Here is a 21,439-nt window from a genome sequence, read left to right as displayed (position 1 = left end):
GTGGCCATGGCTCACGGGTCCAGCTGCTCCGTGGCATGTGGGATCTTCCCAGATCAGGGCACGAACCCGTGTCCCCTGCACCGGCAGGCGGACTCTCAACCACTGTGCCACCAGGGAAGCCCAAGGCAATTTCTTATGGTTCAACCTAATACATCACCATATTCTAAATTAATGGCTGTTTTTTAAAAGTTACTAATTGGACAAAAGCTCCAATACTGAATTAGACTAAAATTATTATTTGCAAGTATAAGAGAATGAAAAAGTATACGAAAACAGGTATTTATTAAAGAACAATTTTTTTCTTAATTAATTAAAGGCTTTAAACGTAAAAACATAATTCCACACACTGACATTGACTTGGTAGCATGGAAATATTTCAGCCTGGAGAGGCATGTTTGTTCTTGATGAATTTACATATAATAAATTTTCATGACATTTGATTCCGAAATATATGTATGAACTGACTTGACATGATTATAAACATAAGGGCAGTTTAAACACTGGTATTAGTTTACATGAGTCAATTCAAGGTCAGTGACTGGAGAACTATATTAAAAAAAATCTGAGATAAAAAATTCTTTAGGAAGCAACCACGTACCTATGTACAGTTGAAGATCACGGGTTAAAAATCCACTCTTGATGAATACCATTAAGCAAAGGATGTATAACATCCAATACACATCTGTTCCAAAAACAGCATGTTTCCAAAATTATACATTTCTTTACAAATAAACACTACGGCAATAATAACTATAGAGGAACCAACAGAATGAGTTCCAAAATGTGCTAATTCTCACAAGGCATCCCTAAGCCATATCTTAAGGCATCTGTTTTATTCTTGGGGCTTTAAGAACATCTTCTTCGTTTTAATTGGTTTTATGTCTCCATTTTCATCTTCTTGATAATTGGCACGGTCTCTTTTTTTGGCAAACTTTTTCCCAATTGTCCCCACCAAGGTCTCGTATCTGTTAAGATGATATACAGAACAAGTTTAGTTTCAAATAAAAAAGGTAGGAATCAAGACTTGTCAAGAATATCAAACCAAGTACATAACAAAGAATAAGAAAAATCAAAACTTTGATTAAAAGAAACCATCTGATTTAAAATTTATGAACTTCTCTATGAACGACTAAATTCTTCACTGTTTTTGGTTTTGCATTATCCTAAATAAATTGAGATGTATATTTTAAAATATGTATTAGAAACAGCACTAGAAATAAGCCCTCAATTTGCCAGCCTGTGACAGGTATAAATCTACCCCAGGCCATGTTAGAAGATGACTAAGCCAAGATGACTTCCTGCTGGGGTACTCCCTTCAAAGGTACGGTAGACCAGTCACCATGCGAAAGAGTGCACACATGAGAGCCAATGAATGCTGGGCTCAGATTATAAAGCTGGTCCAAGGTAACAGTTACCTTCTAGCCATTTCTTCATCTGACACATCGAGCTCCACTGTTTCCTCTTCAACTTCCTCTGCTTTGTTCTTAGCATTCATCTGAAGCATTAATTTCTGAAAAATACAACAATGGGGACTAGCAGGGCTGGAAAAAGCTTGTTAAAGGAACTGGTGTCAAACGTATTTGAAGGTAGAGACACAGAAGCCACAGAATCTACAGGATTAACCAAAATTTATAAGGGATTCTCTATAATACTTTATTCTACAATAAGCTGATAGAAGCCAGCTCTGAATTAAAAAAATAATAAGACAAAGTTCCATTAGATTAGACTTACTGTTAATGAGTTTAAATGTATTTTAGATCATAAATTTATTAGTTACTTGTACCTAAAGCAGGCACACTGCTGACACACTCTAGTGACTAGGGGAAAGAAGAAGTAAACTTTCAGATACCCTCTGAACTTCCCAACTTTGAGCCAAATGGGAGAAACACTACAGTCAAGAGTAATTTTAAATGCAGTTTTTGGTGGTGGTTGGGGAAGGGGAGCAGCAAACTGCTGGAAGAACTGGAAGGCTGGCTCTGGTATAATTGTGAGATCTTCCTCACCCCTGAACACACGGGTGGGTAACGCACTGATTTCCACATGATGTCCACACGTCATGGGTCCCTCCTTCATTTCTTTTTCTCACATTAACCTTTTCTTGATAGTTATCCTCTGACAGACTTAAAAAAAAAGTACACTACCTTCTTTATCACTAGAAACACATAGATATTAAAAAATGTGTTCTAGGGCCTCCCTGGTGGCGCAGTGGTTGAGAGTCCGCCTGCCGATGCAGGGGATACGGGTTCGTGCCCCGGTCTGGGAGGATCCCATATGCCGCGGAGCGGCTGGGCCCGTGAGCCATGGCCGCTGGGCCTGCGCGTCCGGAGCCTGTGCTCCGCAATGGGGGAGGCCACAGCAGTGAGAGGCCCGCATACCGCAAAAAGAAAAAAAAAAAAAAAAAAAAATGTGTTCTAAGTTCGTCCTGCTTATAATAAAGTAAGTACTCTCAAGTTGGTATCATTCTTTTTATAACCAGGTACATTGAACTTTTCTCACAATTTATGACAGCTCAGATCTGCAAGCCAAACAGTTCAAAACCTTTCCCAGAGAGAATATATTCAGTGTTACAGAGTGCCAGTAATTAAAGTCATTTTCTAATAACTTCCCACATCAAATTTGGAGGGTCAGATCAACTCTTTTTCCCACTGTATCAGACATACTTTGGAGTCCTTGCCCGCCCAATACCCTAGGCTCTGGGCATCATCCACTCATAATCTTTGCTATCTTTTCTTCCCTTTCACCCCATTGTCCTCTTTGTCTTCCTAATCTAAAGCTTTAAGCAGGCCAAAACAAGGAAATATATTAAAAACAAACACTTTGTGTTGATTCTGCATAAAATTTAACACCTTAATTATCATATCCCCTCAAAAAAGGAAAAGAAAGAAAATCAACCTACAATCTTTAAGTAAACTCTGGCATTTCGTTTGGTTAACTGTTGTTCCTATAAGCATCCTGAGAGAACTGGTTTTCAACCAGGTATGATTTTGCTTGCCAAGGGACCTCTAGCAATGTCTGGACACATTTTTGGGGGCCACAACTGGGGTGTATATATGTATCTAGTGGGTAGAGGGTAGAAGCTAGGGATGCTGCTCAACATCCTACAGTGCACAGGAAAGCCCCCACCATTAAGAATAATCTGGTCCCAAATGTCAATAGTGCCAGGGTTAAGAAACCGTGGCTTCAAGTGATAGTTACAAAACTAAAGCTTTATACCACAAACCTCCATTTGGTTGGTCAAGTACCTGACAGATGGCTTTCAATATATAAGCCAGAGTTCTAATAGTTATTTGTTAAATGAAGGTCTGTGCTTCTCTACAAACCCGAGGCAGGAAAATTAAAATGAACGTCTCAGTTATAAGCTGAATATTTCATTTTCAGACAAACTTTCCAAAGATTCATTTAAAAATCTATTTACAAGCTTGGATTAAAACCTGTCCATTAAAAAGTCAAATTACTCAAATTTTAAGTAACATTTTTTCCACTAGAAAAGATACATTTATAGATGCCAGAAAATAATTTTTTGCAATAGCATCATATGAATAAAATTCTGACATTCCTGCAAAAGAACTGAGGTAAAATTCTAACATTTAACAGTGGCACTGTCCGGGACTGTATACAGCTATATTAAATTATCTACTCAATTCTATCATAAAACTAGACTGCAATGCCTATAATTTCTTTAAATAGCTATGGCAATATTTCAAGACTTGTTATTTTCTATATAATGAGGAGAAATGGTATCTGGTGGGGAAAAACCTAAACCCAATTATAAGCAGAAAGAATTCAATTGGAAAAATCTTAAATGTGAAGCAATTATATTTAATACCTCAACCTCAGGATTAAATCCTCTGAATGACATTCTTCCGTAGAGAAGATCTTCACATAACGAGAAACTCTGCTCTTCTATTATGAAACTCCTAGACGAGAAAATAAACCTGTATTAATACCATGATTACTTATAACAAAGCACAGCAAATAAAAGTCAAGATTTCAAATGAAAAATAGATCTTATGGTTCTCAGCAGAATCAAGAAAAAAACACAGTAATATTTCTGACCTAGGATTAGAAATAAAAACTGATTAATTTGGTCAACAAAAGCATTAGGAGGCAAGAGCGGCAGGGCACCTGAATTTTCCGAAAGTGAAGCAAAGGTTCCTTGACGTTTATACCCCCCACCAAGTTTTTATTAAATCTGCAGAAATTAGTGTCCTAGGTAGCTTTAAAAGAGTGTTTTAATAGGAGCTCTTAGCTGTAAATAACGACTGGCCCTGGATGACTTAAGCAGAGAAGTAATTTATTATAAGGATACTGGTATCTCACAGAATCAATGGGAGAGCTGGATGAGCAGAACTGGAAAATGGGCAGAAACAGGGTAGCTAGGTGGCTGACTCCAAACCAAAATCATGCTACAAAACCACCCTGGTAAAAATGACACTGCTGCTGAGAGGGCATCCAGGAGGCACTGTTGCCCTGGAAATGTGATGTAAGTGTGAATGTTTCAGTCTCCAAAAGGGATTCTCCCGTGAGTCACCAGTTTATGACCCCAATTCCAGGTAAGCGTATCCGACTACAGCCCGGCAATCAACCATAAAGCAAGCCAGGAAAGCAAATACTTGGCCTTTATGGCAGATTGCTCCTTGTCAAGCAATCTTGCCCTGCTTCTTGTCAAGATGCGCTCATTCATTCACTCACTCGGCAAACACTTGTTAAACCAAACTGTGTGCCAGGCGCTGTTCTAGAGTTGGGGAGACAGTCATTACTGAGAGGCTCCGCTCTCGTGGAGGTTACATTCTAGAGGGGGGCCAGATGATAAATAACAGACTTATACAATGGATAAGCATGAAGAAGGTTATTCCACTCCTGGCCATAAGGGAGCAACTGGTACCAAACCAGCCCACCAACTGTAACCAAAAAATTTAGGCACATGCTCTTCTGAATTTTTTGTTCAGCCTCTTCCATAAACTAGAGATTCCCTTTCTACCGGCCGATCTTGTTTCTTGTGAAGTACAGGTGATAAAACATCACCAATGTCCCCAGTAAGTCATCTCCCTCAGGAAAGCACCATACATATGCATTTAAGTATTCACTTAAGTCAAGAGGTGGACCCAAAGGCCAGGAAAGGATTCATAGTAGGGCCACTGGCCCCTCAGAGGGCTTTCCCATGGGTTTCTATTGGCCCAATAACTGTAACATTAATATAAAAAGGAGCATAAGTGGTTTGTTATCTACAGCATAGTTTCAACGATGAGCAACACTAATTCAGTTAGCAAATAAGGGAAATATTCATCTATTTTTGCAGATGAGAAACTACTGCTCAGAAAAAAATAAACAAACTTGCCTAAGGCCACAAATAATATGCACGGCAAAACAGGGTAAAAACTCACTGCTGAGAAACAATTCTCTATGGGTCTCTCTCATTTTAGCACACCTTGTGAGTGAGGCACTAAATGCCCTTTTGTTCCAAAATATCTTTTTAAGGATATATGCACAGTGAACAGCTTTGAAAGGCAGGGCTTTGCCTTCATTCTTCCTCTGGAGCAAAGCGCAGACTTGCTTAATGCCCAGTATAATAAAGACAATGCCTCCATTGGAGCCAAGGGCAAGTCTGTTTGCAGCCTAGTATCAAAGACTCAGGTCTCCTAAGCTCAGGACTTTGCTGTGATGCAAACCTACTGTGGGTGCCACATCATCCTCCCTGGGATTAGGGGAAATGATGCCAATGTGATGCTCATGCTGCTTGCTGTGCTGTGAGTAATAAAGTCCTCTGTCTCTGACTCAGGAATCTCGTACCTTCCACCAGTATCCATGAAACTGTGGCAGGCTAACTTGTCAGTTAGCTAAGTAGGGTCAATCTCAGAGCTCACAGTTCTTGAAGTTCACCAGGCCACAATGCACAAGCACAAGAAGCACAGGAGACAAAAATACTTTTTAAACAACATCCTATGGCAAAGGAGTAATTAAAATGGCTATACTCACATCCTCTATACCAGGGCACATCCTTTGGGGAAAAACCATATAGCCACAACACAGCAAAAACTTGGATCTGGTCAATTCTATTCCTAGTATTCCTAAGTATTTTATGTCAGGTTCCCTGGAAACAGACTCGGAGACAGAGTTATGTGCAGAAGTTTTATTGGTGAGTGCTGCATGGCAGATGCCCCTCTGTGGAAATGAAGACTGCAAGACTGGGCTGAGGGAGGAGCTGACTTGCAACGTGGCTACGCCAAGAACTCAGCCCCTACAAGAAACTCTAGGAAGCCCTGCAGTTGTTCCAAGCTGAGACAAAGAAGCCAGACTCTCAGCCCCCTACATAGCCTTGTCACTGGCTAGGGGTGTCCTATAAGGGGAGGTATGAACACTGAACAGCCCTAACAGTCACTGAGTTATAGCCCAGTGCAGCTGAATGGCAACCTCTAGACTCCCAGAGCATATACACAATGGAATCTCCAGTTTCACAGATAGTAGTAACCCTCTGGAATAATTCAGATGACAATACCAAGTAAAGATTCACAGACACAAATGAGCAAAAAGAGTGGGTGAATTTCATAATATTCAAGTATAAGGAAACACATATACTGTTAACATTTCTTGTGTTTTATGCCGGGCACTGTGCTCACTGCTTCACATACATTATCTCATTTACTTCTCATAATGTAAGTAACAGATACTATTATCACACCCAATATACAAATGACAAGACAGGTTCAATAACTTGCCCAAGATCCCAAGTAAGCAAGTAGCAGAGGTGGGCATCAAACCCAGGTCTGCCTGTCTCCAGAGCCCATGCACTTAATTAACCAATCCATTCCACTGTCTCCCTATTTGGGGTGTTAAAACATACACACACCAGGGACATACCATCCACTTACCCCGCCAGGTCTACTCACCACTCTCCCCAACCCCCCCAACATTAATGCCTTGGGAGGCTGATCTGAATGTAGTACATGGAAGGGCTCCTTTGCTGTCTGGAATGGCTGGCTCCCTTCCTATGGGATTACTTGGGCTGGCCGTGCTCTCAAATAAAGGTAGCAGCTCTTGTAAGATGCTCTCTCCACACAGCCTGTCTTGAGATTCAGTAACCATTCCCTCCCCTTGATCCTCCAGGCCTGGAGTGGACATTATTTCTACTATACAAGCCACCAAGGTGCTGCACTGTCCACAGTGGCTTCCCTACACCTGCTCACACTTTGGTGGTCTCTGTTATACACTCCTCAAATTACCCAATTTGACAGTGTCATCTCTTCCTGCCAACATCCTAAACTGATAATTCGTTCCTATACATAAATAGGACACTGAATGATGGCAAAAGGTTATTATTTACTGCTATGGTCTGAATGTTTGTGTCCCCCCCCACCCCCAAATTCGTATGTTAAAATCCTAACCCTCAAAGATGACGGTACTAGGAGGTGAGGCCTTTGGAAAGTGCATAAGTCATGAGTGTGGGGTTTCATGAAGGAGTTTAGGGCCTTAGGAAAGAGACCCCACAGAGATCCCTAGCCACTTCCACCAGGTGAGGACACAGCAAGAAGGCGCTGGCTATGAACCAGGAAGAGGGCCATCATCAAAACATGACCATGCTGATATCTTGATCTTAAAATTCCAGCCTCCAGAACTGTGAGAAATAAATTTCTGTTGTTCATGAGCTTCCCAGTCTGTGGTATTTTGTTATAGTACCTGAACAGACTGAGACACCTACCTCCCTAGGAAAGGAATCTAGAGGTCATTTTTCTGGGACTAATATGCTGTGTTGGGGGAAAAAAAAACAATACTGAAAACAGGATACAAACTGTCTTGCTTTTCAATAAAAGCAAGTAACAAAACATGTGGCAAAACTTCAAGCAAGTTTAGCCAAGGCATAAAATTAAATTATAGCTCCTTACCAGTAACCGTCCCTTCCTACCAACCCCTGCTCCCAAATCCATACCATCTTCAGCATCATCTTCGCCTTCCTCACTAACATCTTGCTTCCTCTGAGAAGCAAGAGAAAAGCAAGTTGAGAAGCAAGCAGAGAAAACAAAGTACCTTCCTTCCATCCCTCCTGGTGGGACATACTTTCTATCTTTAGAGAAGCACGTCTAACCTTCCAGAAAAGATTCAGAAAAAGTCCGCCAAATGAACCATGGAAAACAATGTGTTAAAAAGAAGAAAATAAATTACAAGGTATGGAAAGGAAAGACATACATGGGCCTGGAGACAATAAGCAGCATCTTCAGTCATTTGACAAAATTTAAATAAAACTGCCATACCACAGAGGTTACCAAGGTGAGGAAAGCATCAAGGAGAAATGATAAACAGCTTCCAGAAGAATTCAGAAAAATTAATTGATGATGTGAATCCTTCACTCCTTCATTCAAAATTTATCATGCATCAACCAAGCTTAGAGGTGGAAGAGAAATGATCTAGTGTGTTATCAAGCTTCAGTAACGACTAGCTGGTAACCCTGGATGAGTTACCCTCCCTTAAGCTTCAGTTTCATCAACTATAAAATGGATGGAATAATAGTAGCCAGCTCTCAAGTTTGCTATGAGGATTAAATAATTAAGAGATGTAAAGTGCTTAGCCCAGGTCCTAGAACACACTATAGACTCAATTCATCTTAGCTAAGATGACTGGTATTAATAGCAAAAATTAAAAAAAAAGAAAATAAACAAAACATTCTTGACCTGCCTTTACAAAGCTCAGCCTAATGGAGAACTCTGCTACTGAAACAAAACTGGAGAGGCTTGAAGAACACATCTAATCTTCAGAACTTAATATGATACAGAGCACATTACTGATTCTTATAAAAGGTCTCTAGTTATTACCAGAGATATACAGGCTGGATTCCTTTATGCAATGTAAAAAAAAGAACGATGTTATAAATGACGGCCGAGGACCAGTAAAAATGTATAAATCAAACTAGAACTCTTATAGACTTAATAATTAAAAAAAAAATTTGCAAGGCTAGTTCAAGAAACTGAATAGATACTATTTCATGGGTTTTATGTCATGCAATGATCAATCACATTTACAGGGATTTCCCTTTGAACGCCCAAAGTGTCATAAAAAACCTACTCTTTCTCTTTAAGCTCGGGCAAGTCCAAGTACCAGTGCTCTTCACTAATGATTTTCTTTTCTTCCTCTTCTAGTTGTTTCTTGGTTTCTGAGTCCAGTCCCCTTTGCATGAACTGTCAAAACGAAACAAAATCAGTGTCAGCAACTATTTTTCCCAGCTTACAGTTGAGGAAAACTCAACCTGCCCTCCCTCATTTCTCTGGGCATCCTGTCTCATGGGTGGAGGTGGGGTGACCAAGCAGCTCAGCCCCTGCCCTTGACAACATCACTTCAGGAGGGAGCCTGCTAGAGCACATAAAAAGCAACATGTGTACTTCCTTTAGAAGACTTTAAAAGAGCTTTACCACATTTTAGTTTTTCTGATTTAATAAAACAGGCAAAAAACCCCAAATGTATTCAATAAGTATCACGTTAAGTATTTCAGTTTTACATAATAGCCAGTGAGCAAGGGCTAAGACAAAAGACTGATCCACAGAGCAGGACAGGAAGGTTGAGACAGAAAGTGAGGGGGGCACAAAGGAGAGGATGCTCAGTGCTATCCGAATCTCTCTCTGACCCGGGAAGCCCATCAGCCTTTGCAGCTGCTGACCTGGATTTGTAATGCCCTTCTCAAGTTCTTCCACCTGGCCAACTTCTAGCCCTTCTGACAAAGGTAAGGCTACTCCATCTCTGTAAAATCGTCCCTGACAGCTGCAGGTGAAATCAGCATCTCTTTCTTAGAAGCTTCCCATGGCAGCTTCAACTAGTCTGAGGACACTTTAATTTCTTGAGTATCTGTTTTTTCTGAAGACCTTCAAGGCAGGGACTGTGTTTGGATCTGATTCTCCATCAGTACCAGCATGACGAATGATGCATTGTAAGGGCTCTGTGAACACAGATGGCCTCAAAGCTGTATCTGTAACCCGGCTGCTCTTCACTTACATCTATCCTCTGAAACGCTCATCAATTCTACGGCTGCCCTTTATTCTAAACTCTGCAGAAGCTCAACTCCAAACAGGCCAGTCCTGCTGTTAGTCTATTTCCTCAGGAGACAGATGAACAAACCAAGAAGTTAACTGCAGCAAAATGATAAAGTATCAATATGGGAAAAAATAAATTCAGAAAACATCCAGGAGCATCCCAGAAGTTCGGTCTAGGGTTCCACTGGTTTCCATTAATCCCCACTTATTTCCCTTATCCAGGCTCCATAGTACTCTCCCCTCTACTCCAGCTCTTCCAAAAACACAAGCATTTTTAGGCATAAGGGCTTTACCAATGGCTACAAAATGAAATGACAAAACTTGAAAAATGTTCACAAATAAAATACAGTGATAACATCAAGTTCTGATGATGATGTACAGAAACTGGATCACTCCTACACTGCTGGTGGGAAAGTAAAATGGTATAACCTCTGTGGAAAACAGCTTGACAATTTCTTACACAAGTAAACATACACTTACCATAGAACCCAGCAACTGTCCTCTTGGGCATTTATCCCAGAGAATGAAAACTTACATTCACTCAAAAAGTTATACAAGAATATTCACAGCACCTCTATATGCAACAGCCCCAAAGCTGGAAACAACCAAAATACTCTTCAAGAGGTGAATGGTTAAGTATATGGTACATCCATAGCATAGAATATTACTCAGTAATAAAAAGGAACTACTGATTGACTCAATAACCTAGAAGGATCTCAAGTGAATTACGCTGAGTGAAAAAAGTCAATCTCAAAAGGTTACACATTGTAATGATTACATTTATACAACATCTTTGAAGTCACACAATTATAGGAATGGGGAACAGATCCGTGGTTGTCAGAGGTTAGGCATGATAGAAGGGAGTGGGCGTGGCTACAAAGGGGTCGCTCAAGGGAACCTGGTGGTGACGGAACAATTCTGTATCCTGAATGTGGTAATGGTTACATGAATCTACACACGATAAACACTCTCACATACACCTGCCCCCACACACGAAGGAGTGCATGTAAAACAGTGAAATCTGAGCAGGCTCTGTGGATCGTACCACTGTCCATTTCCTGGCTTTGCACCGTACTCTAGCAATATAAGACAAGGAGGTGAAGTGTGCACGGCATCCCTCTACATTTTTTGCAACTTCTTGTGAATCTATCATTATTTTAAATAAACATAAAAGAAATGTTTGCAATCTATCTAAAGTGTTTTGTGGTCCTCATCCTTTCACCTCTGTGTCTACAGCCTCACCATAGGAAAGAAGAACTGGCAATTTCTGTAATGCATACCCTGGACTTCCCACTCCTTCTGCCTCTGCTACTCAACATCATGCTTCAATTCTCTGCCTGGCAAAATATTCCTCTGGGAAGGCCCAGAGCATGTGTCCTTTGGGCCTTCCCTGACTTTTTTGGCCAAGCTCTTCTCAGGTCTGTTCCCATAAAAGAATACCTTTCCCTACTTCTAAGACAGCCTTATCAACACTGGCTCATTATGCTTTTTCTGTGCCTCCCAAAAGACTAAGATTATGAATAGTAGACAATGTCTTTTGTTCATCTTGTATTACTGGTACTCAGGCAGTACTTGGTACCTGAGAAGAACTCAATAAATTTTCTCTGAACGTGAGTCTAGACTTGTCTTATTTTTCCAGACTCCCTTTCTTGGATGGTTCTCTTTAAACCTAGATGCTTCATTTCATCACTTATACTCTTGGTGGTGAAACTCACCAGTCCTGCCCAACTGCCCTTTTACCTCCTAATTTTAGTCAGGTAGATATTATTTATGGTATATAAAATACACACACACACACACACACACACATTCTGTACACATGGAAAGGAAAGATCATCCTGTGAATATGAATCAAGCAACTCCCCAATTCTCCTGACTCTACAGCATCTAAGAACATACTCTAAAGATAGTGATTTAACTTTTACTCACAACTGACGGCCTAGGGCAGGTCTCACAAACTAGTACAGTCCTTAGGCTGGATGTATATTGTTGTAAATAAAGCTTTACTAGAACAAGGTCATATTCATTTGGCTCTGAGCCACAACGGAAGAGCTGAGTAGTTGTAAGAGTGGCTGTTTGGCCCACAAGACTAAAGTCTCTTTACAGAAAAAATTCACTAATTTCTGTCTTAGGAGTCCAAAAGAGCTAAAATCACAAGAAGTACCCTCTCTACAACCATTCCATCATACTGACAGACCTTCCACCTACCTCCTTTACTTTCTACTTCTGGTCAGGATCACCCTCCAGCCCCCAACAGCTGACCAAGACAGAGGAATTCGAGTACACTAGAAAACAACTGAGTCCATATTAAATCCTCAACCCTCTCATTCTTACTCTACAATTAGCTCTGGTTGAACAGCTACGCTAGATAAGGAAACCAAATGCAGCTGCTCCATTGCTTCTCAAAGGATACCCCACTCTATCTGTATAAACTGTGTCTCCTGCTATCCTGCCAGTAAGTTCTTTCTCATCAATGGCTGAAGTTGCTAACCCACATAGAGAACCTGGGTAATTTTTTTCTCTCTCCTTTGCTTCCAATGTCCAGTTGTGTCTTCCCCAGTCACTCAAGTAGGGATGGATAACTTTTTTTAAGTGAACTTCTTCCTTCCTAATTCCAGAGTCAGATAGTTGGTCTGAGCCCTAACTACCCAGCACATCTTCACTTTCCTTATTCCAAGAGCTAAAACAACTGCTAAAATCTTTTCAATGTCTGCTTTGCCAGTCCACTTCTCTGAAACTTACATGATGTTACAAACCATAAGCAAACATAAAAACTCTGTTCAGTAAAGATTCAAATTTTGCTAATACGCTTGACAGAAGTGCTTTAGAAATAATAAATTATGCTATGATTTACGCTGCACCCTCACTCTCCCTATTCATCCCTAGTTAACCCTAGCTCAACTCCATTCATGTCTTGCACATGCAACATTTACTCTCCAATCTTTCAAAACATTACTCACGCCTTGCTTCCCTTCACTGGAAATCCATTACTCTGTAAACATGACAGCTAACAGTCTGCATCTATGAGTGGTGTTCAGCGACAAGCAGTACAGATAGTAATTAAGAGCAGGGGCTTTGAAGCCAGACTGCCTGAGTTTAAGTCCTGCCAATATTCTTTATTAGCTGTGTAACTTTGGGCAAGTTACCTACTTTTTGCTTCAGGTGCCTCAGCTGTAAGAGAGGGATAATAATCGTGTCCACCTCACAGGGTTATTACGTGGATTTCACACGTTATAATAATGCAAAGCACTGAATGTCTAACACATAGTACGTTTGCCACTACTATTAAGTTTTAAGGCTTGGGTGTTTCTCTTGTTTTAATTCCTGTATTCATTTCATACACCCTTGTCTTCCCCCGCAAAACTCTGAAATTATTTGGTTAAACTGATTCAATTTCAAATCTGAAAATCACTTTTCTTTCAAGTTCGGTGACATAATTCACTGTCACCTCAACTGTTAAAATTCTCTCCATTCCCATCATCACCTGAAACCCCTCACCCAGTTCATTAGCTCTAGCTGGTCGTTATGACTGCAGTTTGGTCCCTTGTCGGGTCTTTCTTTCACCAATGTATTCTCCACTGGACACTTAAAGTAACGGTGAAAAGTAAAAAGCACAGCTCATGTTACTTTCCCCGGTGCTCAACTGCTTCCCAATGCTCACAAGATACAGAAAAAAATCCTTAACCTGGCCTAAAGTTCCTTGCATCTTGTGATTATTGTCTCCTTTTCCAAGCCCATTTCTTGCTACTTGCCTTCCAGACATACTGAATGACCTCTAGTTCTTGGAAATAATGGCTTTTTGGGGTTTTGCCTCTCAGACTTCTGAACTCGCTTTCCCCCCAGTCTATGCCGCTATGCCCCAAACCCTCCCACCTACACTTCAGCCTCTACTAGACGCCATTTCCCTCAGAGCCCAAGTAAGTTCCAGGGGCTTCCGGCGACTCTAGCATCACTGCACTTAGTACACTGCATCCTAACTGCCTGCTTAGGCGTCTCTCCTATCCGGCCGCGGGCTTTAAAAGAGAATCCGACGGATTTATAATCCGGTTCCCAGTGCCTAACGCAGAGCAGGCGCTAAGTGAATGAATGACCGCGAGAGCTGGAGGTCCTCCGGGGCCTCTCGAATGCCCCCATACGCCCGCCGCCTCGGCTCTAGCCAGGTGTGGAAGACCGGGTACTCCCGCCGCCCGACCCGCATCCCTCGCGTCCCCGAACCTTCATGCGCAGCAGGTTCTTGGACAACTTAGTTTTGCGCTCGGCCGCCATACTGAGCACCACAGCTGCCGCGCTCCACCACTAGGTCCGCCGCGCATGCGCGATGCTGCTTGCGCGTCGGCGCCTTCTTACGTACATCGCGTCGTGCCGCCCCGTGGCGCCGCCCCGTGGCCCCGCCCCCGTTTCTCGCGCTTCAGCTTGGCCCGCGCTTTTCGCGCGTCGCCTCAGGGAGCGCTCGCCTAGTGAAGAAGCTCAGGGGAAAGGCGCTGCCGCCAAAGCAGGAGTGAGAGCGACTTGACGCCGGGAGGGAGACCCACAGAGGCCGCAGCTGCAGAAGGCCGGAGTCCTGGCCGCTGTCGGCCTTCCCCGAGGGCTTCGACCGGGCCCCTCAGGCCGCGCACCGGCTGAGCGCCGCCCGCCTCACGGACCCCCGTCCTGCCTCGCCGACCCAGTCGCCCTGGTGAGACCTATGAGATAGTTCACAGCAGCCGTCGTCCCCCCCCACCCCGCCCCCCGACCGTTTCTTTCACGTGTTTCTAACGTGGCTGGTGGGCTTTCTATGTTCTGCATCACTTTACGTGTCATAAGTTCATTTTATATCCTCGATAGCCCTTGGGGCGGTCATTATCCCCTTGTTACAGTTGAGTAAACTGAGGTACAGGCAGGTTCCAGAACTAGCCCAAAGCCAGAGGGAGGGAGGTGGGGGATGAACCCAGGCGGCCTGGCCGCAGAATGGCCCTTAAAACAGTGTTAAATCCACCTGTTAACTGGTGTGTGCGTCTCTGAACCTAAATGATCTGTTAACGAGGAAGAATAGAGGTAGATGTCAAAGACATATGAGCATGAGAACATGACCTTGTTTTAATCCGAGGAATTAAACGAACGTTGCCAAATTGATACTTTTAATGCTCCGTGTACGACCTAAAGACAGTTTGCACACCGTTCACAGCTGCCACACTTTGGAAAACACCCAGCCTAGTAGCTTTTCAGCTGATAGCGTGCACCGTATGCCGAATTCTTACGCTGGGTATCCCACGTGTATTGTTTTATTTAGTCCTCATAAGAACTCTGAAGAAGGTATTCGTTTGGGAACCTGAGGCCCAGAGAGGTTAAGGGACTTACCAGAGTTTACACAGCTCGTAAGTGTTAGAGCTGAGGTTGACCAGAGAGCTGACACATGAAGGAAACATGGCCACGCCCTGGCAGGCTTTCTCAGAAAGTCATGATAATGTGGTAAGTGGTTATAGAAACTTATTCGTTCACATGTGCGTGTGAAACACTGGGCTAATCTCTGAGCTACACTAGTGCATAAAAACACATGACCTCCCTTTCCTGGAGCTGGCATTCCGGTGAGTGCCATGGCAGGAAGAAAATGATGATGTGATAGAGTGGCTTTTGGGGTTACATTAGTTCAGGTGATCTGGGATGGCTCTTGTCAGATGATATTGCCAAGGCTTGAAAGCTGAGAAAAACCTCTTGGATGAAGGGTTGGAGGTGGAGTGTACTAAGAAGAGGGAAGAGCAACTGTAAAGGTCCTGAAATGAGAATGAGATGAGTTGTCGTAGTTTACCAAGTGGGAACAATAGAGGTGATCCCGTGTTATGGGTTGAATTGTGTCCCTCCAAAATTCATCAGAATTTTGTTTCAGAATGTGGCTGTATTTGGAAACAGGACTTGTAAAGAGGTGATTAAGTTAAAGTGAGGCTCTTAGAGTGGGTCCCAATGTAATCTGACTGGTGTCCTTATAGGAAGAAATTTGAACACACAGGGAGATACCAGGAATGCACATGCACAGGGGAAAGACACAGTGAGAAGGTGGCCATTTGAAAGCCAAGGAGAGAGGCCCCAGAAGAAACCAAACCTGCCTATGCCTTCATCTTGAACTTCCAGCCTCCAGAACTGTGAGAAAATAAAGTTTTGTGGTTTAAGCCACCTGGTCATAACTGTCTTGTTATGGGAGCCCTAGCAGACTAATATGACACAAAATTAGGTATTGATTTCAGTTATAATAAGAGCCCTGCATGAAAAGTATGGGGCTCATGAGAGGGTATAGCAAGGGCACCTAAACCATTCTGGCCTGGAAAAGGGAAGGACTCTTAAAAGTGGGACATTTAAGTTGAGATCTGAAAGGGGAGGAGTTAGCCTGGGGAAAGGCCAGATCATTTAGTTTTGTGCCTCCGTAACTCCCATACATCCACAGAAAACTTTTCATCTTGCAAAACTGAAACTCTCCCCATTGAACGTTAACTCCTCATTCCCTCCTCCCCTGGTAACCACTATACCACTTCCTGCCTCTGTGAATTTGACTTCTGTTCAGGATTTTGAAAGGGGCTCTGTGGGAGCAAAGGTGAAGAAGTGATCCATTCTGTAGTCTGCATCTGGGAAACAGAGCTGACTATGAATATGATCTTGAAGGATAGGCACATGTCTTATCAGCTTAAGAGGAAGACAATTCTTGACAGAAGTAAGAGCATATGTACACCAGCTAAGGATGCTAGAAGCTCCAGACCTTCCCTCTGGACCTCTGTTGTTACCAGTCTACTTGCACACTGGATTCTGATTCCTTTTCCTGAAACATTGGCCTCATCATGGCCACTGACCTACTCCACAATTTACAATGACTGTTATTATCTGAGGGATGAAGGTCAAATTCTTCAAACTTCAAAATTCTACATTTTTATTTGACATAGAAAATACTTATAATTAAAGCGAATCCCCAAAGTCTCTTTCTACCCATCAAAATGTAATAAATGAGAAGTGATTTTGGGCTTCCCTGGTGGTGCAGTGGTTGAGAATCCACCTGCCGATGCAGGGGACACGGGTTCGTGTCCCGGTCTGGGAAGATCCCACATGCCGTGGAGCGCCTGGCCCGTGAGCCATAGCTGCTGAGCCTGTGCGTCCGGAGCCTGTGCTCCACAACGGGAGAGGCCACAACAGTGAGAGGCCCGCATACCGCAAAAAAAAAAAAAAAAAACAAGAATTGATTTAAAAGTAATAATGTAATTTTAACTTTGAATTAAACTCCCAGACAGGGAAGATAACTCCTTGATCTATGTTGTTGAATTGTAGAATACAGAGGATTGGTTTCACACTCAATAATGTGTTAACCTGTTTTAGTTACACAGCCAAACAAACATCATTTTGGGGGAAGAGATATTTTCATAGGTCTTCACACAATTCTGAATCCTTTCATAATGGAATTTGTTGGAAGTGTGAAAACCTCCAATTCCTTCCAGTTACTAGATCCATCAAGAACACATCCCCTGAGTCTCTTCACTCTTGGAGCTGATCATGTCTAAGGCTGTGCAGCCCAGTACAGTAAGCCTAGTCATATGTTGCTACTGAGCACTTGAAAGGTGGCTAATGTGACTGAGTAATGGAATATTAAATTTAGTTAAATTTAAAAACTATAGCAGGGTAAAATACTTTCCTGTTATACACATTTCATTGTTTTGGAAGGACTGCATTTCATTTTAGCCTTTGCAAATTTATTGTCTTCATTGAGATGGGCTGTAAGTGTAAAATATATACCACATTTCAAACACTTGAAGAAAGTAAAATATTTATATTTTTCATATTGACTACATGTTGAAATATTGGGTTTGGATATATTGGTCTAAATAAAACCTAGCATTACAGTTAATTTCATCTGTTTCTTATTTTAATGAGGCTGCTAGAAAATTTAAAATTATATATATATCTTGCGTTTCTTTTTCTTCTCTTTCTCCTCCCTCCCTCCCTCCCTTCCCCCCTTCCCCCCTCCCTTTCCTCTTTCTTCTTTCTTTTTCTCTTTTTCTGTTAGCGTTTGTTCTTTTGTTTTTTGCAAGTACCAGAAATTGACAATGGCTTATTGAATAAAATGGGGATTTATTAGAAGGACATTTCTAGTAGTTCATAATAAGGTTTGAGAACAAGGACAAGTTCAAAGCACAGAAACCAGGGCAGCCCAGGTATCTAGGAAACAGGAACTAACTTAGTGCCACTGTAGGAATGATGAGCATCAGGTGATTGCTCGTAGGACACTCAATTTTTCAAAGTCAAGGAGAGAATCTCATTGAGTCTTAGCTAAGAGAGGGCAAGACCTGACTTATAGTCCCTTTAGGACTATACAAAATGGGGGAGGGTAATTCTTTAAAGAGAAATTGAGTGCTATAACCAAAGAAGAGATAATCATTTTACAAGCCAAAACAGCAAAGCCAAGGTTAAGTATCTATTTAAGGCAGGAAGGAGGAGAGTTCTGTTGACACAGCCATGGAGGACAAATGAGCATCAGTTGGGAAACTGACATACAATATCGATCTCCCTTTCCCACAAAATGTGTTCCCTCTTACTACTAAATCTTACTGCTTTATGACTAACAGTCATAGACTCCTATTTTTTCTGCCTTCTGCCTTTTTCATTCTTTAACAAATACTTTTTTTAAGTTTAATTTTATTTTTTTTCTGCTTTATAACAAATTTAATCAGTTACACATATACATATGTTCCCATATCCCCTCCCTTTTGCGTCTCCCTCCCACCCTCCCTATCCCACCCTCCCTATCCCACCCCTCCAGGCGGTCACAAAGCACCGAGCTGATCTCCCTGTGCTATGCGGCTGCTTCCCACTAGCTATCTACCTTACCTTTGGTAGTGTATATATGTCCATGCCTCTCTTTCGCTTTGTCACAGCTTACCCTTCCCCCTCCCCATATCCTCAAGTCCATTCTCTAGTAGGTCTGTGTCTTTATTCCTGTCTTACCCCTATGTTCTTCATGACATTTTTTTTCTTAAATTCCATATATATGTGTCAGCATACAGTATTTGTCTTTCTCTTTCTGACTTACTTCACTCTGTATGACAGACTCTAGGTCCATCCACCTCATTACAAATAGCTCAGTTTCGTTTCTTTTTATGGCTGAGTAATATTCCATTGTATATATGTGCCACATCTTCTTTATCCATTCATCCGATGATGGACACTTAGGTTGTTTCCAGCTCCGGGCTATTGTAAATATGGCTGCTATGAACATTTTGGTACATGACTCTTTTTGAATTATGGTTTTCTCAGGGTATATGCCCAGTAGTGGGATTGCTGGGTCATATGGTAGCTCTATTTGTAGTTTTTTAAGGAACCTCCATACCGTTCTCCATAGCGGCTGTACCAATTCACATTCCCACCAGCAGTGCAAGAGTGTTCCCTTTTTTCCACACCCTCTCCAGCATTTATTGTTTCTAGATTTTTTGATGATGGCCATTCTGACTGGTGTGAGATGATATCTCATTGTAGTTTTGATTTGCATTTCTCTAATGAGTAAAGATTTTGAGCATCCTTTCATGTGTTTGTTGGCAATCTGTATATCTTCTGTGGAGAAATGTCTATTTAGGTCTTCTGCCCATTTTTGGATTGGGCTGTTTGTTTTTTTGTTATTGAGCTGCATGAGCTGCTTATAAATTTTGGAGATTAATCCTTTGTCAGTTGCTTCATTTGCAAATATTTTCTCCCATTCTGAGGGTTGTCTTTTGGTCTTGTTCATGGTTTTTTAACAAATATTTTTAAGCATTTCTTATGTTCCTGGCCCTTTGGTAGGTGGTGGGGAAAATACCCCTTCCCTGATGGTATGCCACAGACAAGGATATAGGTCTTAAATGCTGTCAGGGATAAGACTTATGGCAGGAAACCTAATCTGGATTTGAGGAGCTTGGAGAGCCTTCCTTGGGGAAGTGACACCTAAGTTGAGACCTCAAGATGAATTAAGTGTATATCAGACAGAAAAGGGAAAGGAGCAGGAGTAATGAAGGAGAATTTAATCCAGATGGAAGGGTGTTTGAATGATGGCTATTGTGTAAGTGACAAGTCTGGAGAGGCAACCTAGGGCCAGATCTTAAAGGCCATATGTTAAGTCGGTAGGATTTTGAAAGTTCCTGTGAAGCTATTGAACTGTTTTACCAGGAAAATGGCATCATTTAAAAACTGTACAATATGGGGACTTCCCTGGTGGTGCAGTGGTTAAGAATCCACCTGCCAATGCAGGGAACACGGGTTCGAGCCCTGGTTTAGGAAGATCCCACATGCCGTGGAGCAGCTAAGCCCGTGTGCCACAACTACTGAGGCTGCACTCTAGAGCCCGTGAGCCACAACTACTGAGCCCGTGTGCCACAACTACTGAAGCCTGCATGCCTAGAGTCTGTGCTCTGCAGTAAGAGGAGCCACCTCAATGAGAAGCCTGCGCACCACAATGAAGAGTAGCCCCCACTCGCTGCAACTAGAAAAACCCCGTGTGCAGCAACAAAGACCCAATGCAGCCAAAAATAAAATAAATTAAAAAAACAAAAAAACGGCACAACAGAATTGTGTTAATCTTAAGATCACTCTGACCAACAACCAAAAACTATTAGAACTAATAGATGAATTCAGTAGAGTTGCAGGATACAAAATTAATATGCAGAAATTTGTTCCAGTTTTATACAGTGATAAACTATGAGAAAGAGAAACATAGAAAATAGTCCCATTTACAATTGCATCAAAAGAAAAAAATACCTAGCAATAAATTAAACCAAAGAGGTGAAGGACCTGTACTTTTGAAAACTATAACACATAGACGACAGAATTTGAAAACGACACAAATAAATGGAAAGATACACAGTGTTCATGGACTGGAAGAATCAATATCCTTAAAATGTCTGTGCTACACAAATCAATCTACAGATTCAATGCAATTCCTTTCAAAATATGCATAGCATTTTTCACAGAAATAGAACAATGCTAACATTTGTATGGGACCACAAAAGACCCCAAATAGTGAAAGCAATCTTGAGAAGGAAAGACAAAGCTGAAAGTATCACACGCTCAGCATGTGTAGCATGCTACAAAGTTCTAGTAATCAAAAGTACAGTACAGGCACAAAAGCGTACACATAGAAAAATGGGTCAGAATAGAGAGTCCAGAAATAAACCCCTGCTCACATGGTCAATTGATCTACGACAAAGGAGACAAGAATATACAATGGGGAAAAGATAGTCTCTTCCATAAATGGTGTTGGGAAAACAGGGCAGCTACATGCAAAAGAATGAAACTGGACCACTTCTTACACCATATACAAAAATAAACTCAAAATGGATTAAAGACTTAAATGTAAGACCTGTAACCATAAAGCTTCTAGAAGAAAACTAGAAAGTGACCTTTTTGACATTGGTCTTAACAATCTCCTCAGGCAAGGGAAACAAGCAAAA

General features: G+C 41.8%; 1 protein-coding gene across 1 annotated transcript; it reads right to left on the bottom strand.

Annotated features, from left to right (window-relative positions):
- Positions 1 to 263: 263 nt before the first annotated feature.
- On the bottom strand, positions 264 to 14,312 carry MPHOSPH6 (M-phase phosphoprotein 6). Its single transcript, XM_082607639.1, has 5 exons — positions 14,229 to 14,312; positions 9,055 to 9,167; positions 3,827 to 3,917; positions 1,416 to 1,510; positions 264 to 965 (listed from the first exon to the last, which is right to left on the bottom strand). Exons 1-5 carry the CDS (start codon positions 14,277 to 14,279, stop codon positions 833 to 835), a joined length of 483 nt encoding a protein of 160 aa, XP_082463765.1. The 5' UTR covers positions 14,280 to 14,312; the 3' UTR covers positions 264 to 832.
- Between the last annotated feature and the right edge of the window lie 7,127 nt (positions 14,313 to 21,439).

Source organism: Mesoplodon mirus, assembly GCF_964341445.2.
Source record: "Mesoplodon mirus genome assembly, chromosome: 19".
In the NCBI taxonomy this organism is placed as follows: Eukaryota; Metazoa; Chordata; class Mammalia; order Artiodactyla; family Ziphiidae; genus Mesoplodon; species Mesoplodon mirus.
This window is presented reverse-complemented; position numbering and strand designations above follow the sequence as displayed.

Excerpts from the sequence above, each read along its gene's own strand:
- MPHOSPH6 (XM_082607639.1), bottom strand. The coding sequence starts at position 14,279 with ATGGCGGCCGAGCGCAAAACTAAGTTGTCCAAGAACCTGCTGCGCATG. Across the intron at positions 3,918-9,054 it reads CCCGAGCTTAAAGAGAAAGA|GAGTTTCATAATAGAAGAGC; the intron begins GTAGGTTTTTTA and ends TTTCTCGTCTAG. Across the intron at positions 966-1,415 it reads GATGAAGAAATGGCTAGAAG|ATACGAGACCTTGGTGGGGA; the intron begins GTAACTGTTACC and ends TCATCTTAACAG.